At 39.5% G+C, this 16,407-nt stretch overlaps 1 protein-coding gene across 3 annotated transcripts in view; it reads left to right on the top strand.

Annotated features, from left to right (window-relative positions):
- pdzrn3b (PDZ domain containing RING finger 3b) overlaps nt 1-16,407 on the top strand; it is a 302,862-nt gene that overhangs the window by 279,625 nt on the left and 6,830 nt on the right. For 2 of the 3 annotated variants that reach the window (XM_072582592.1, XM_072582593.1), the window contains 4 exons: nt 3,137-3,235; nt 4,491-4,553; nt 5,243-5,344; nt 14,500-14,616. In XM_072582592.1, coding sequence (XP_072438693.1) covers nt 3,137-3,235; nt 4,491-4,553; nt 5,243-5,344; nt 14,500-14,616 — 381 coding nt within the window. Of the gene's footprint in view, nt 1-3,136; nt 3,236-4,490; nt 4,554-5,242; nt 5,345-14,499; nt 14,617-14,903; nt 14,973-16,407 lie in introns of all 3 variants that reach the window. The other variant, XM_072582591.1, reaches the window with a different exon arrangement.

Raw genomic sequence — 16,407 nt, 5'->3', positions numbered from 1 at the left:
GTTCTAACAGTTAATAATTAAATTATAAAATTAATGTGACATGAAAAGAAAAATATCACGCTTGAAATAGTGAAGCTTTTTGCTGTTCATTCTTTTGTGCCGATGTGAGCCAGATCATTAATAATAGTGACTTTGATATACTGTGTGGTGGCTAAAGGTGAGCAGCACAATGACACAGACAGCTGAGCATTGGGAAACTCTTACTGGCCTGATAGTATGTCTTGAGCCACTAAAGAAGCTTGTTCAAATCTTGAAGACGAAGATCAATGGAGAGGTCAAAGTATTAACAAAGCAGAGCTCCAGTACCTTTCTCAGTTACTTTTTGTTGTCCGTTGATAAATGCTTTTGAACAGACTACAGAGACACTTGTTCCATTTACTGTAATGGAAATGTCGAACTGTGCAAGAAAAATATCAAGTCAGCCTTATGGGGTTTCTCTCCAATGAACGTGCATGGAATTTAGTTTTGTTAGTAATGTAAGGAACAGCTATTTTCCGCAAAAATGTCTGTATTAAATCAACAGTTTAGTGAAAGAAAGCATAGGCAAAGTATCTTTTTGAAGTTTTTATTGTTTATTTCTAACATTTAAATTCCTTTATAATTTATAAAATTGCATTTCTAAAGAGATAATATGGCGTTAACATAAGATGTGAATGTTGTTACATAGCTTAAAATTCTGTATCATCTACTTGACAGAAAATAGTCAGTTGAAGTTAACACAAGCAATGCTGGCATAAGCCTTAAAAAAAAAATGAAAAACTAAAATGAAGGTTTCTCGAGTCGTCAATTCCTGCAATATCGTAAAAAAAAACTTGAAAATGTTGACAGACTGAAATTAATCTATTTGACATGTGCAAATACATAAAATTATTGTACATTATGCATTGTTAAATGCAGAATTAATAGTTCAGAAATCATGGGGAATTAAATGTGATTTGCTATTACTACTTCAAAGGGATAAAATGCAAGAATTAGAAGACATAGGACAATGAAGAATTGAATTGGGAAATATTATTTCCAAAGTTGGTTCATTCTACCTGATTGGCTTACTTAGAAAATGCTGTGAAATGCAACTTTGTTTTAAAATATAATATATGCCGCTTGAAGCATGACAATCATAGTAGAGAACAAAAACATTCACAATGAAATTCCAAGTCAGGGTTCCAGAATATATTTTGTTTGTTGGCTTACTAGTTATTAAGCACTAGATTGATTGTTTACATTCGTTTTAAATGAAAGGTCCACAAATGCTGCATATAGTTGGTACAAAGTAATGGGAACTTGAGCTGCTGTCTATAATCTGCAATTCAAAGAAGAAAGCTGGATAGTAATATGACTATCTAACATTGATTAATAACTAAATTGCAATTCACAGCCCCAACCGTTGGGTTATTGTTACCACTTTATCACCAGAACTACAATAACTTCTATCCCATTTAATAGGCGCCTAACTGTCATTCATTTCTGCAGTTGGCATTGTCACTAATAATTTGGATTTTGAACCTCATGTAATACTCCCTTGCCATTTTACAAATGATTTATGCTTTTTCAAAAAGAACACTTAACAAATTGATTTGAGCTTTTGTAAAAATAGCAGAAGTATCATGGAAGTGTGAACTTATTGAGCAAGTTGCAAAATTTGGCAAATTTAGAAAGAAGATTGCTGGTTTGACTCTCTCTGCCCGACAGCGGTCATACATAGCTGTCATAATGTATTTTTCAGTTTCTTGATGGCTGTCCAAGAATTAGTGATGTACATACCGGCAAATCAGCAATTGCGATGTGCGCACACCTTCTAGTCAAGTGTATTTGCATCAGTTTTCTTGTGCTATGTGCTAAAGACTGCAAAAATGATTTTGATATCTCTTACCAAGGAACAGTAAGAAGTAGGAACAGGAGTAGGCCGTTCAGTCCCTCGAGATTGTTCCACCATTCAATAGGGTCATGGCATATCCCCATTAACTACAACTCCTTGAGTTGCAATTCACTCATGACATTACATTGTCATTGTGGAACGCAGTTTCAATGATACATGTTGTATTCCAGGTCCCAAGTTGTTGTTTCATTTAAAGCCTGACATCCCCCAACCCCCAACACTCACACAATGTTTGTACAGACAATATTGTTTTCCCCCTCTTTGTTGGAAATTTGACATTATAAGGAAAGTTTAGTGATAAATGGTTGTCAGTGTAGATTGATTTCGAGATGTATGTTTGAAGATAACCCGGAATTGAACTGACATCGAGAACAATAATAATGAAAATATATCCTTATTGGGATCATCAATAATGTGAAGAAAAATATTTTTTGATTCTCATTGAATTTCAGATTCTTACATGTTTGGCTTGTTAAAAGAATTACATAGCTTCACTTTCCATAATGAGGTGATATCCAAATTTTGTGCCCTGCTGAAGTCAAATTTCACACCAATTGAATGTTGAAAAGCGCAATTTTATATATATATATACGTATAAAGCATAGATATATATGTATGTACGTATATGCAAAAGGGTAAAATTCAAATCAATTGTCAAAAGTCATGTTACCTTTTAAGGTTAATGCATTTGGAAGCCTGAGGTGTTTTCTATGATGAGCTGATTCAGGAAATGAAATACAGTCCATATCAAAGAGACTTTTTCCACACACTAACCCAGGGTCACTACTTGAAAATGTGAGGTTTCAACGACATTTATTGCAGACTTACCTTAAAGACACTGGAAAGCAATTGAAGAAAAATGAGTGCATTTTGATACAGTAAAACACTGACTTTCTCATCAAGTAATGGTAGGCATCTGAAATTGGTAAAAATGTATTTTTTCTTTCATTAATTGTTGACATCATTTTTGAATGCCATACAGAATTTATGGACATGTAAGTTATCTTTGTATTAATGTAGTTTGTATATGAATCTGGCATACTAGAATGAACTGATTGAAGCCCACCAAGACCTTTGTTGCATGGTGGATAGGTTCATGTGAGTGTTTGCAATGTCACTATATTGTGAGAAACTCAACCTAAGGAATACTAAATCTGAAGCATTGTAACCAGAACTGAACATCCGATCTGAATTTGAGTGAAAAGTCTCAATTTGGTTCAAATGCCTTGCTGAATTCTCTCTCAATTTGTCTTTGATTAGGAAGTAGACTTGTACAGATTACACAGTCAAGACAAGCTTGGTCTCACAGTTTGCTATAGAACAGATGACGAAGATGACTTGGGAATATACATAAGTGAGGTAAGAAGCACATGTTGCATTCACTAAGTCCTCATGTAACATTGTTATGTTTAATATTATTTCCTTTACCTTGTGCAGCTAGTGGGTCTAACTTCTTGTTGAACATCCTGAGGTTTGTTTTAACATTATTTCCTGCCTGACTCCACTTCCATGCATCAATCACAAAATTTGCATATTCTCCCCGTGTCTGTGTGGGTTTCCTCCGATTGCTCTGGATTCTGCCCACAGTCCAAAGATGTCAGGTTAGGTGAATTGGCCATGCAAATTGCCCATAGTGTTGGGTGCATTAGTTGGGGGTGAATGTAGGGGAATGGGTCTGGGTTGGTGTGGACTTATTGGGCTGAAGGGCATGTTTCCACACTGTGGGGAACCTAATCTAATCTAATCAAACACTAAATTGTTCCTCCCACACCAGTGACCATGTGACTCAATTATACAAAGCACCAAAAGGATTCTGTAAATCCTGCACCAGTACTACATGGCTGTATTCAATATGAATTCACCTGCAATAGGCCAAAAATGGCTTGCCCGATGAGCTTTGATATCAGGGTTCCACATGAGCAAACACATTGGAAATGAATGATGCCAGCAAGAGGAAGGAGTTGCTTTAGCTATTTTATTGTAACAAAAACATGTTGTGCATGGTTTTCTGTTTGTCAGAATACCTGAGCAGGACTGGTACCTGCTAATATCCCTCCAGGTCTCTCACCATCCTGATTTGGAAATATATTGCCGTTCCTTCTCTATTGCTGGATACAAATCCTGGAATTCCCTCGTGAAGGGCATTGTGAGTCCAGCCACAGCACATGGACTGCAGTCATTCCAGAAGGCAGCTCACTGTCACCAGTTCAAGGGAAGCCAGAGACAGGCAATAAACGATGACCGAGCCTGCGATGTCCACATCCCACAAGAGAATTGTTGATGAAGTTGCAGGAAGTGAATGTCCACATTCATATCGGACTTCTAACTTACAAAATAAACCAAAACTGCCTTTATTTAAGGGGGTATCAGAAAATTGTAAGATGTGAATTTGCCTACATAATTACCTCCATATTAATTTACCAGGTTTATTTTCTCTGTCAAAAAAGTTGGAAAATCTGAATAATAACAGGTAAACCTACAAATTGTCAGTTGCAGAACAGCATGGCGAAGAAGTATGAACAATACACCTACTCTACAGGCCTGAAATGCTGTTTTGTGCAAAATAACATCTAAAAATTAAAACAGAAATTTACCATTTACTCTTTACTCACAGATTGATCCCAACAGTATTGCAGCGAAAGATGGCCGCATAAGGGAAGGAGACCGAATAATTCAGGTAAAGAACAGCTCTCTCTACTATTGTTTGTTTACTTTGTTTACATATGTATTGATTTTTCCACAAGTTATTTGAATGTGGTGGTTCAATTGTGATGCATTTAGAGTGAACTTTACAAGGAACATTCAAAGTTTTTGCAACGAAGATTGTCCTAAGGCTGCCCTGGTACATTTTGCATATTGTTAATGTTGTCGAAAAGGAGTCGGGCAGTTTGATAAATACAATAATTCAACTCTATCTTTGTGTCTTGGGCTTTTCAAAATAATTACTACTCTTATAAATGATAGTTTCTGCCATTCTAGCACCATTTGCTGGCACCTCTGCCTTTCTTTCTGTAAGGGAAAATGGCCAGGGGCTGACTCCTACGTTTTCATTCGTGAGTTAGAGTTGTGCTGAGGTGGACCACATTAACAGGCCAAACGTACTTTATGTGCTGTAATTTTTTTTTAAAATGTGTCCATCAAATGCCACTTCGAATTATCTGCTGGATTACTGAGGTTGGATTACTTGAACAAACAGATATTTGTTTTTGACTTTATTTAATCAAGTCATTTTGGAATTCTACCATTTGTAATAGATTAATTATGTTACTTGTCAAAAGCTGCACAGTTTGATGGTCAAATTTACACCTCTTCAACAGCAAGACTTATATTTAAGTCAATTAAGTTGCATTTCTATGTTTTCTGTAGATAAATGGTAATGAGATTCAAAACAGAGAGGAGGCTGTGGCCCTGCTGACCAGCGATGAAAGCAAGAACATTTCTCTGCTTTTGGCACGGCCTGAGATGCAGGTAAGGGAATTTAATCTTTTGCCAAAAGGATTGGTCACCAATGAAATATACAATTTTTATGCAAACTGCCACTTAGCCCACTTGAATGTGCATGCATTTACCCTCTTACATTAGCAAAGCTCTGTGATGATCACAATATGTTGAACTTGTTATGAATGAATATTTAATAACTCCTGAATATAGGAGGAAATAAAAAACAAACATAATATTATATGCATTAGATTATTTTCAGGAAACACAATCAAACTTTATCTTTTATTAGTACAGTTCAGGGTTAATTAAAAAAATTAAAATGTTGAGCAGTGTAAAAATTGTCAATTATAATATATCTGTTGTTGGTCCCCTCTCATAAAGAAATAGGAATCAGCGCAGAATAGGAATTACCAGAGGGCTTCTTCCAATCAATCACCATAATTTTGTAGTAGGTACAGTCATGCCAGCTGATGAAGCGCTGAGAAAGTTCTCTGGTGAAGGTTTTGAATTTGTACTTTTACCAACATGAATGGACCATAATTTCAGTTGCTGGTATTGTTTTTCCTTAGTTCGCCTGCATTCGTATTGGATATTATCACATTTTGAGAAATCTTTTAACCGTCTTCAAAGATTGGTAGAACTTTGTCAGCGCATTGGAGGCAAAATCTGGATCGTTCAGATTGGGAACATTACAGAAAGGTTAATGGGTTAGGATCTTGACGTAATCCTGCTTTCTTGCAGCTTTCCCCTGAGCTGCTTGCATCCAGCAAGGAACTGCCATGGAACTGGTAAGAAGCAATTGTACTTTAATGAAATTAGTAGCCTTTTAAAGGAAACCAAACTGACATGAAATGAGAAGAATGAAGAGTGAAGCCAATAAGTTTGGAACGAGACTGAAAGGCTTGCACCGAAAGGAGCATCTCCCCCTGAATAAACTCACCGATTTTGTTGGGACAACAATTTTGTGTCTTCGTCATGTCTAAGGGTGATCTTACCTTAGCGCCTACATTGGTTCCCTCTGTCATGGGAGTGTACCTATTCTGAAGTTGGGTAAACCACTGAGAAGGATGTGCAGCTTGCATTAGCTCAGCAGTCATAACAGTGGGGCAATAACTTCAGCAGATGCCTCTTCACATCTACATGCATCTGCGTGTTACGGAGAGGAGAGATATGGAGCTGTACCCCGAAGGAGGTAATACCCTCATCGAAGGGTCAATACACTAAGGGTTGGCTTCCACACCCTTTCTGATAACAGTACTTCTGAAGGCTCAGACATTCATGAACATGATCACAAATCTTTGCATCCTCTTGGAATAAACTTTGCTAAAGTGGAGTAGGTGGCTGTGGCCCATGGCTGTCAAGGTAACCACGGTACTCAATGACTTTGCATTTTTGTTCTTCCAGTACTTAGCTGCTAGAATATGTAGACTGTCACAATCTGCAACTCCCTACAGCATTAACCACACTGCTGAAGCCTGTTTGTAACTTCCAAAGACATGAGTGGGCGACACACAATCGTATCTTTTGAAAATATATATGCAGCTCCTCTTTTTAAATATCTGCTGTATTACCTTTGTTGCTATTGAACCTGACAAAGTCACGCCAATATGGGAAATAAGCTGCAAAGATCTCAAGAATGAAAGAAGTTGCAATAGCCAAGCATTGTTCATTTCCCACCATCAACTTACTCCTTGATTGCAGATGACAACAGAGGTGAAGGAACCTGAACTATGACTAATGAATACAACCAATTTAGCGTGGATAATACTGAGGTTAAAAGCAATATGCAAGAATTGTGATTGGAAATGACCTGCACGCATTCTGCACCTACTTTGTGTATGAGAGTATGGAATCAGTCATAAATCTATACATCATTGGCAGCTGTCAAAAGGATCCCTCTGCCACTCAAGACTAGGAAATATACATCTCTATTCTCTCCCTTATAGTGCACTGGCCTGCTGAGAAAATCTGGACAAAGCATGACTTCTCTCAGGTTCAATGGTGTTTCACAAGAAGCTGAAAACTTTCAAGACAACTTTGCAGTCTATCACACTCTGAAATCTTGACGGTTAACTGATGATACCAAAATGAAGCTAGCAATATTAGGGAATTCCATCGTGTAGGGTGCTTGACTCTCCTTGTCACAGGGGAACAATACAAATAGGTATGATCTGGAGAAAAATGGCACTAATGACATGGGGTTGAGGGTTGAGAGGTGCCACACGCGTTCACAGTTGCTCCTTGAATTAAGCTGATGACATGACATTGCAGAGCAGCAGCGACTACTGGGCTGGGATGGCCACCAGTCCTTCTGAGCTCTGAGTCCTTCTGCTCCAACAGATAACACAGGCCGATGATGATGAGGCTGGACATTCTTCATCTGTGCCTATACTTTCTTCACACAAAAGTTTCATTAAATGACAGTGAGGCCTGTAAATGTGGCACCTCATCATTCCACAGAGGTGAAAGCACGGCCAAAGGTTGCTGACAATTTGCATCATTGAATTTTTTACACTCCACAGCCATTGAAATGTCCTCAGAGTGTCACTGGGAACAGTTATCTTGAAGGAGGGTGAATAAGACCCATCTCCTATCCCATTGGCAAAGCATCCTGAGTGTTACTAGGGTTCTCAACTGAATGGGAGAATGTCATTCGGTGTAAATGCTTGATGTGCCCAGATGTAATCCAAACCTATAAGCCAAAATCTACAGGAAACTGGAAATCACTCACAATGACCATACTTAGGTCACTTAGCATGTAGAAAAGGCCATGTGACAATTGAAACTAACCCTTTGTTTGTTGAGGTACCTATTTTCTCTACAGTACACAAGAAAATTGAAGACATGAAGCAAGATCCTGGCCTTTCTCTCTCTCTCTCTCTCTCTCTCTCTCTCTCTACTCGTTTTAGTTTTCATATGTCCCAGATTGGAAAAAATAACTGAGCACAGCAGTTGCTGTCTCCAAAAGCACAAATAAGACTTTTTTTAATCTTAAAGTTAATTAAAATATGCCTCAAAGTAAGTATTCAATCATCTTTAAACTACCTTGATGCCAAAATTGGAAGTTGACCAAAACTGAGCCTGGAACCATCCAAATGATCAGTCTGAGATCTGTATCACCTTTATCTCAAGGAAATTCTCTTGCTATGTTTGTTACAGTAACAATCTATTAACACTGCAACACTCACTGAATTGGTAAACACTTGCAGTCCAATGAGATGTGGGGATGAGACAGCTACTCTTGATTCCTCCTCATCCGCCTCAAACAGCAGCCTAATAACCAGTTTTATTCAGGATGAATTGAGGTTGAGGGAAGTCTCTTGCGTAGTGTTGAGAAACGGTCATCCAAAAAGAAGCTCCTCTCTGGCTCAGTCATGTCATGGCAATGCCTTATCCCTTAAGACTAAAATATTAAAAACGGTCCAGCTTCTCGATTTAACGCCACACCTCACATGTACTAAAACTACAAAACCAATGCCGAATCAACAAGACTTGAAGAACAGTTACCCTACTTCAAATGAAAGCTGTGAATTTTACTTCTAAGCAGTGCCATCAGAAAATAAGATGGTGAGTTTTTTAGTTTAATGTCCTTTCAGGGAGAATGCAGAGATTCATGCTCACTAATTGCAGTTAGAAACAGCAGAAGCTATTAAAATCAAATTGCAATGACTCGAGGCATCTGAAAAAGTTATTTTTTTTTCCATTTTCAGAGGTTATGATATTAACAATGTACTTGTCACAGTTGCTACCAACTGTTTTATTACACCACATAATGACACTGCTGGGACATAGAGGAAAACAGTCAGTTCATATTTATAAGACCTAAATTTACTTGCTGCAACTTCTGTCGATGATATTGATAATGTTAAAACATTGGTATTCTTTTCTATTTCTGTCCTGTTGTTTTGGAGTATGGAGATGAACCAACTTGAAATAAGTCACCAGTGAATCATTAACTTTATGGCATCGCAACAACAGTTTTTTTTCTATTTTCAGAATTCAGGAATTTGGTTTTTAATCCCACATGCTCTAAAATAAGCCAAACTCTACTTAGTACCATCAAAACTTTGTTACTGTCTTAAAGCATGACATTGCTAAAGGAAAGTGATGGCTCATAGTAATTCCACATAGTTATTTGCAATGTTACTTCATGAATGTATCAACACTTTTGGGGCCTGCTTGTTTGTGCTGTATTTGAATCAGTTGCACAGAATGATAGGCTGTCTTAATAATTTAAAGACAAAATACTGTGGATTTTGGAAAAAATCAGGGCAAAAAACAAAGCGCTGTTGAATATTGCCAGATGTGCTGAGTTTTGCCAGCACTTCCTGTTTTCTCCCCCCATTTATTTGACAGAGACACTGTGCCTGAATATCAGATTCATTGCACCACTGGAAACCACAATCTGGAAGCTGGATAACCTCCTGATGAAGCACAGAGTGCTGCCAATCACCTTCACCATGGCTGGGTCGCATACCATTTTTGAGAAAAGCACTGATGTAGGTATCCCTGTGTCCTGCAGAGGCAACTGATTCGGTCCCTATGGTGATGCCTTGCAGCAATGTCAGCTGATGTGATGTGACATTAACAAATTTGCTCGTTAGTTACGAATGATCAAACTTTCTTTTGCAAGATGGGCCAAGATTACGCTAAGAGTGAGTCAATATGTTCAGTGTTTTTGACTGGCTTATGATGAGCCTGGGTTTCATAGAAGCCCCTACAGTGTGGAAACAGGCCCTTCGGCCCAACAAGTCCACATCGACCCTCTGATGAGTAACCCACCCAGACCCATTCCCCTATCCTATATTTACCTCTGACTGATGCATCTAACCTATGCATCCCTGAACGCTGCGGGCAATTTAGCATGGCCACTTCCCCTAACCTGCACATCTTTGGACTGTGGGAGGAAACCAGAGCACCCGGAGGAAACCCATACAGTCACGGGGAGAATGTGCAAACTCCACACGGACAGTCACCCAAGGCGGGAATCAAATCCGGGTCCCTGGCACTGACAGGCAACAGTGCTAACCACTGAGCTACCATGCCACCCCACTGTGAAGTGCTGAGCTGCTGTCTTTAGAGCTGTTTTTCACAGGCTGATATTTCCAGTCAGCACTGAAACTGGATCCAGTGATGGGACCTGTGATAACAATGCTGCATGGTCTGCAATGTGAGCAAGAATTGCAGTAGAGATGGCAGAGAGGCGAAGCTGTACAAGAATGGAGATGGCGGACGATATCTATGGAAGACCCTACCCAAGTCAAGAGTGTGGTGTTGGAAAAGCGCAGCAGGTCAGACAGCATCCAAGGAGCAGGAGAATCGGCATTTCAGGCATAAGCCCTTCATCAGGAATGAGGCTTGTGGGCTGAGTGGCTGAGAGATAAATGGGAGGGGGTTGGGGTTGGGGGGGAAGGTAGCTGTGAATGCGATAGGTGCGAAGACCCTACCCAACACAAGTATTCAGAGAGCGCTTATCAAAGCTATAACTGATCCAGCAGCACAGCTAATGGAAACTTAAGCTCAGCAATGAGGTGGTTGTTGGTCTGCAAGCCTTGCCCTTCCGGAGGTTGTAAAATTCATTAGCTCCTTCCATTTCCACATCAACAGCTCCTTTCAGGCGCGGGAGAGAAACATCATCAGTAATTTACAGTATATCTCCTATTGCTGCATCCAAGAGATTACAGAGGCTAACTGCTCAAGATAAGGGCAGTTCTTTCCTGAGGACAGACAGACTGGATGAAAGGCCGTGTGATTTGGTCAGGATAACTTTGTCAGGTAGCTAATGGAGCAGGATCATAGGACACAGAATTTATAGTAAAATTGATAGGATATATTGAACAAACTTAGATTACAAGTGGGAAAGCACTTCAGTGCAATCTAAAAGAAGGCTCCAAGTTTGTGATTGTTATGGACGACACAGCAAATATTGTTATTTTGCGTCGACAGCCATGGATCTGGAGGGGGCAACTCAAAACAAAAGGAAGTGGGAGAACAAAAGATGGCATCTTGAATCCCTTTAAACAAGATGACCAAAGACCAAATAGATGTGTTCACATTGATATAACTACCCCAGTTCATAATGGACCCAATGTTCCCTTCATGGGAGAGGCTGCATCGCAGCATCCACTGACCCACGTCAAAAAATGAAAGTCACCCACAAAAATCTTTTCATGTCATCTTGATTCAATAACATGTCCAATTCAAATAAAACAGAAGTTGCCTACTCACTCTCGGCATTTGCTTAGTACCTGTCTTTCAGGTGTCTTTACCAGTCCTAGTGCTTCTGCATGGTGTCACTTCAGTGGCTGCAGCAGATACCTACTTCCACAGGGTAAACTGCAGATGATCTTACAGCGTGCCTTCAAGGAACTCAAAGAATTGGGCAGTACCACCTTAGCATGAGTGGCAACGGTTTCGGTGTCTAACTAACCAGCAGTAACAGGGGCACTGATAGTTTGGTGATGCTAGAAGCATTGACGCAATTATATTGAGTGACAACCACAGGTTTTTACTCCAGAGTGTCTCCCACTCCCACCAAGTAGTGCCTGAGCAACCCTGTTGGAGGACAGTTGAGTACTGCAGCATGTGATGGGGGCGTGGTAATTTACAAGATAAAAGGTCATGTGAAAATATATTCACTGGCTTTGATCATGTGAATGAGGTCACAGAGTAATAGAGTCATAGAGATGTACAGCATGGAAACAGACCCTTCGGTCCAACCTGTCCATGCCAACCAGATATCCCAACCCAATCTAGTCTCACCTGCCAGCACCCGGCTCGTATCCCTCCAAACCCCTCCCATTCATATATCCATCCAAATGCCTCTTAAATGTTGCAATTGTACCAGCCTCCACCACTTCCTGTGGCAGCTCATTCCATACACGTACCACCCTCTGTGTGAAAATGTTGCCCCTTAGGTCTCTTTTTTATATCTTTCCCCTCTCACCCTAAACCTATGCCCTCTAGTTCTGGACTCCTTGACCCCAGGGAAAAGACTTTGTCTATTTATCCTATCCATGCCCCTCATAATTTTGTAAACCTCTATAAGGTTACCCCTCAGCCTCCGACGCTCCAGGGAAAACAGCCCCAACCTGTTCAGCCTCTCCCTATAACTCAAATCCTCCAACCCTTGAAACATCCTTGTAAATCTTTTCTGAACCCTTTCAAGTTTCACAACATCTTTCCGATAGACAATAGGTGCAGGAGTAGGCCATTCTGCCCTTTGAGCCAGCACCACCATTCATTATGATCATGGCTGATCATCCTCAATCAGTATCCTGTTCCTGCCTTATCCCCATAACCCTTGATTTGCATGCAATACTCCAGCAGTCTGTCACCACTCTCAGAGTCTGAACACTTATTTTCATTGCCACCTGTTCCCAGTCCCTTCTGCTGCTCACCTGGTCAAAATCTTACCCTACTATGGAAACACGGCCTCTCAACTAGCTTCCCCTCCAACACTAGGGTCTCCAGTGAGGCAGCTGAAGGCCTTGAACCCTGTAGCATCCTGAGACACTCTAACTAGTGGCCCATCCCAATCCCAGTGTTTCAGTGAGTTATTTATAGCCTTCAGTTATTCGACACTGCTTCCTTTTAAAATTGACAGTTCTTTTAAGAGTTGTAGGCTGTTTGGAACACATGCTGACCTCTCACACCCCTAGGCTACCTTTTATCGATACAGCTAACCAGCCATCTGTATTGTACTGGGCTGCACACCATTATCATTGAAGTAAGGCATTAGAGAAAATTCAAAGGCTCTCTATCTCCACTGAAGCCAACATAGATCATGAATCATAATACCCGTGCATGAAAAACAATAAAAATTAAAATTGTTTCTCAGTAACTTTGTTCTTTGCCAAATTAACTAATCTTATGAGTGCAATTGAAGAGAAGCAATTTTTAGTTCTTCTGGGTTTGAGATTGGAAAATGGCAAAAGTTACCAGATTTGTCTTGCAGAAATCTATGAAAGTGTTAAAGGTTCAGAGAAACTTCTCCTTAGTTTTCTAAAGTTGACCATTATGGTTTATATTAACTTTCAGAACTGACTTAGTGATTCGTTATTTATTAATTTAACATTTCCTATGTCAAAGCTTTTGATATGGTAACAAAATTCTGTTTGATCGAGAGATTTATCTGTTTTTAGAAGGAGCTAATGGTCTCCCAGAGGGCATTAGTCATGATCCTGCCTTAATGTCTGAATCAGTGATATAGGATTTGAAAATGTTTTCGGGTGGCTTTGAAGACTGAGTAACTTAGCCGCTCATTGCATCCCATTTTCTAATGCTGTCATGTTAAACTCCATTTAATGCAGTGTCAGCATGCTGTTTACCCATAAACTGAATTTTGAACACTATTCTCTGCATCATGAGGACAGCCTATTCTCTAACAATGTTCACCTCCAGCCCCACCTTAGCAACTGTTGCTGGAGTCGTCATCTTTGTTGCTTCTGGATTCAACTATTCTAATGCTCTCCCACACAACCTTTAACCTGCTGTAAACTCTGCTGTTCACCGTTCATCACTTCTAATAATTTTTCTGTTGTGCCACTGATTCATTTTAGTGTGTCTGAATTATTACACAAGCATGAACATTCACCATCTTGAAGGAAAAACTTCTATGCAGCCATTGTGATTACTTCTGGGTTGTTGCACATGCACATAGATTAGAGGGACAGTGCTGTCTGTATCCTAATCTATACCAAGCCTGCTGACCTGCCAGCTGTCATTGTTCTACATTCAATCTTGGTACTGCCTCAGGTTGAAAATATTTATCACTGTTTTCTAAAACGCTTCAAGCTGGCTCAGGTTTGAATCCCTTTCGCAGGTATCTTGGGTTCAACCCTCATGACTTCACCATTCATGGTTGTGACGTTAACAGCCTAGATGTCGCATTCTAGAATTTTGTTTCATAATCTTCCCCATTTCCCATCCATGTTGAAGACACTTCTTGAAGTTCACCTCTGTCACCAAGGTTTCGCCGTTCTTCCTTCGGGGCTGAGTGGCATGCTCCTCTTCCAGTGTTCCTCCTATAGCTCAGTATCCACTTATTTGAAGGACCGTAGGAAAATATGATTATGAAAATCATTCCATAAATGTAAATTGCTTTACATTATGCTATAGATAGGAATTGGACTGCAGAAACACTATAACCTATTTATATTGCCTTTATTGATGAAATGCAGTTGGATGAAGGCTGGTTGGATGATGACCGAAACGATTTCCTGGATGATTTGCATATGGACATGCTAGAGGAACAGCATCACCAGGCTATGGAGTTTACAGCCAACATGCTTCAACAGGTACTGAGAACATAACTTGATTAACTGTATCTAAAGCAACATCATGGCACAGAAATTAGATTCCACACTGGCTACCATCCAAAAGCAGCTTGCCAGAGGGAAATCCTTCAATGTTAAGCTGCCTACTTCACTGACAGGAGCCATCTGTTAGTCCTGGAAAATTGGTTTGAATGACCTAGTGGAGAGATCCTAATGTCTGTGAAGCCAGGACAGCATTATTTGATTTGGTTTATTATTGTCTCATGTACCTAAGTACAGTGAAAAGTTTTTTTTTAATTTGCATGCAGTACAAGCAGATCATAATACGCAGGATGATTGAACAGAGGGAGGAATACAAAGTTACAGCAGCAAAGAAGGTAAATTAAGTTTTAAAAGTGCAGAACAAGTGTAAAGAATGTGAGAATAAAATTTGCTGTAGAAAGCTCACAGAATGTCTTCCTGTGTCGGTGCCATCTTGAATCACAATCAGTGATTGGAAGAATGCTTAGTAAGGCAGACCCTATCACTTTGCTACTATCACTGAAGGAATCTTCAACAAGCATTAGGCCTGTAATTGGCAGTTTCAGGGAATCTAATCTTTGTGTGCCTAAAACAAATGGACCCAAATGTTTTAGATGTGGAATCGATAGCATGGCCTTCCACTCTTAAATTGGTTTAGATACAAAGTCCAGACTTATGTTTTTACCATTAGGTGTTGTGCATAATTATTTGGTTCAAATATTATCTGTAATATATCTAGCCAATGAACAAGTACGACTCTTGAAACTTTATGACAGAAAGGACAACAAATAAAGGTCTCAGAACACTTTAAAATATATGCAGCACGAAAACTGTGTTCACTCCAGTTAATAATGAATATTCAGGTTTGTTTTTGGATTGTACTCGTGACATTAAGGGGTGTTAAATTTAAAACACAGAAATCACTTCTTTCAAAGAGTTGAGTCTGTGGAATTCACGATCCCAGAGTGTGGTAGATGCTGGGACAATGAGTAAATTTAAGGAGGAGATAGATGTTTAATTCATTGTGTGTGGAAGAGGTATAGAGAATGGACAGGAAAGTGGAGTTGAGTCTAAGATGAGATCAGCTGAACTCATGTCAAATGGCGAAGCAGACTGGAGGGGCTAAATTACCTGCACATGCTGCGATTTCTTTTGTGTGTTATGCATATGTTGTTTCTCATGAATGTAATTTCTGGGCTTGTGTTAGTGTTTGTGTTCGGGGAAAATCCTTTTTGTAAATTTAGAATTGCTGTGAATGAGTAATGGAACATCCTCTTCTCCTTGACATGGCTTCACACATTAGCTAAAAGTAAATTCCTTGGCAATCCTTGTACGACATTCAACAATGTCAATGATTACATTATTACTGCATTACACAAGTCATCTGGAATACCTTAGAACTGCTTTCAAGCCTCATACAGTTAACCTTTCTTTCTCTCACTGTTACCATCATACTCTTCCCTCATTTTCCCTGAATACTAACCTGTTTCACTATTTCACCTGACAGCCTGCCTCATTTTGTCTTTCAGAATTTGTCCTCATTTTTCCATTGTCGTTTTGCATTTTCTTAATTATCTCTTGAGCCTCTGCAGAGTTCCTATCTCATATCATTTCACTTTGCCTTTTCTTGCCTTTTCTCAGAAGTCAAACTCAGGAGCAAGATTGACATTGTCGCAACACCTAGCGACATGTTTACCCTATCCATGCCTCAGACTTCTTCTATCTTATAAAACATCAAATTACCCATATAAATATGGATGTTCTTGACTATTGACCGTTAAAATGAAGCAT

The sequence above is a fragment of the Chiloscyllium punctatum genome, chromosome 12, assembly GCF_047496795.1.
Source record: "Chiloscyllium punctatum isolate Juve2018m chromosome 12, sChiPun1.3, whole genome shotgun sequence".
Taxonomy (NCBI): domain Eukaryota; kingdom Metazoa; phylum Chordata; class Chondrichthyes; order Orectolobiformes; family Hemiscylliidae; genus Chiloscyllium; species Chiloscyllium punctatum.
This window is presented reverse-complemented; position numbering and strand designations above follow the sequence as displayed.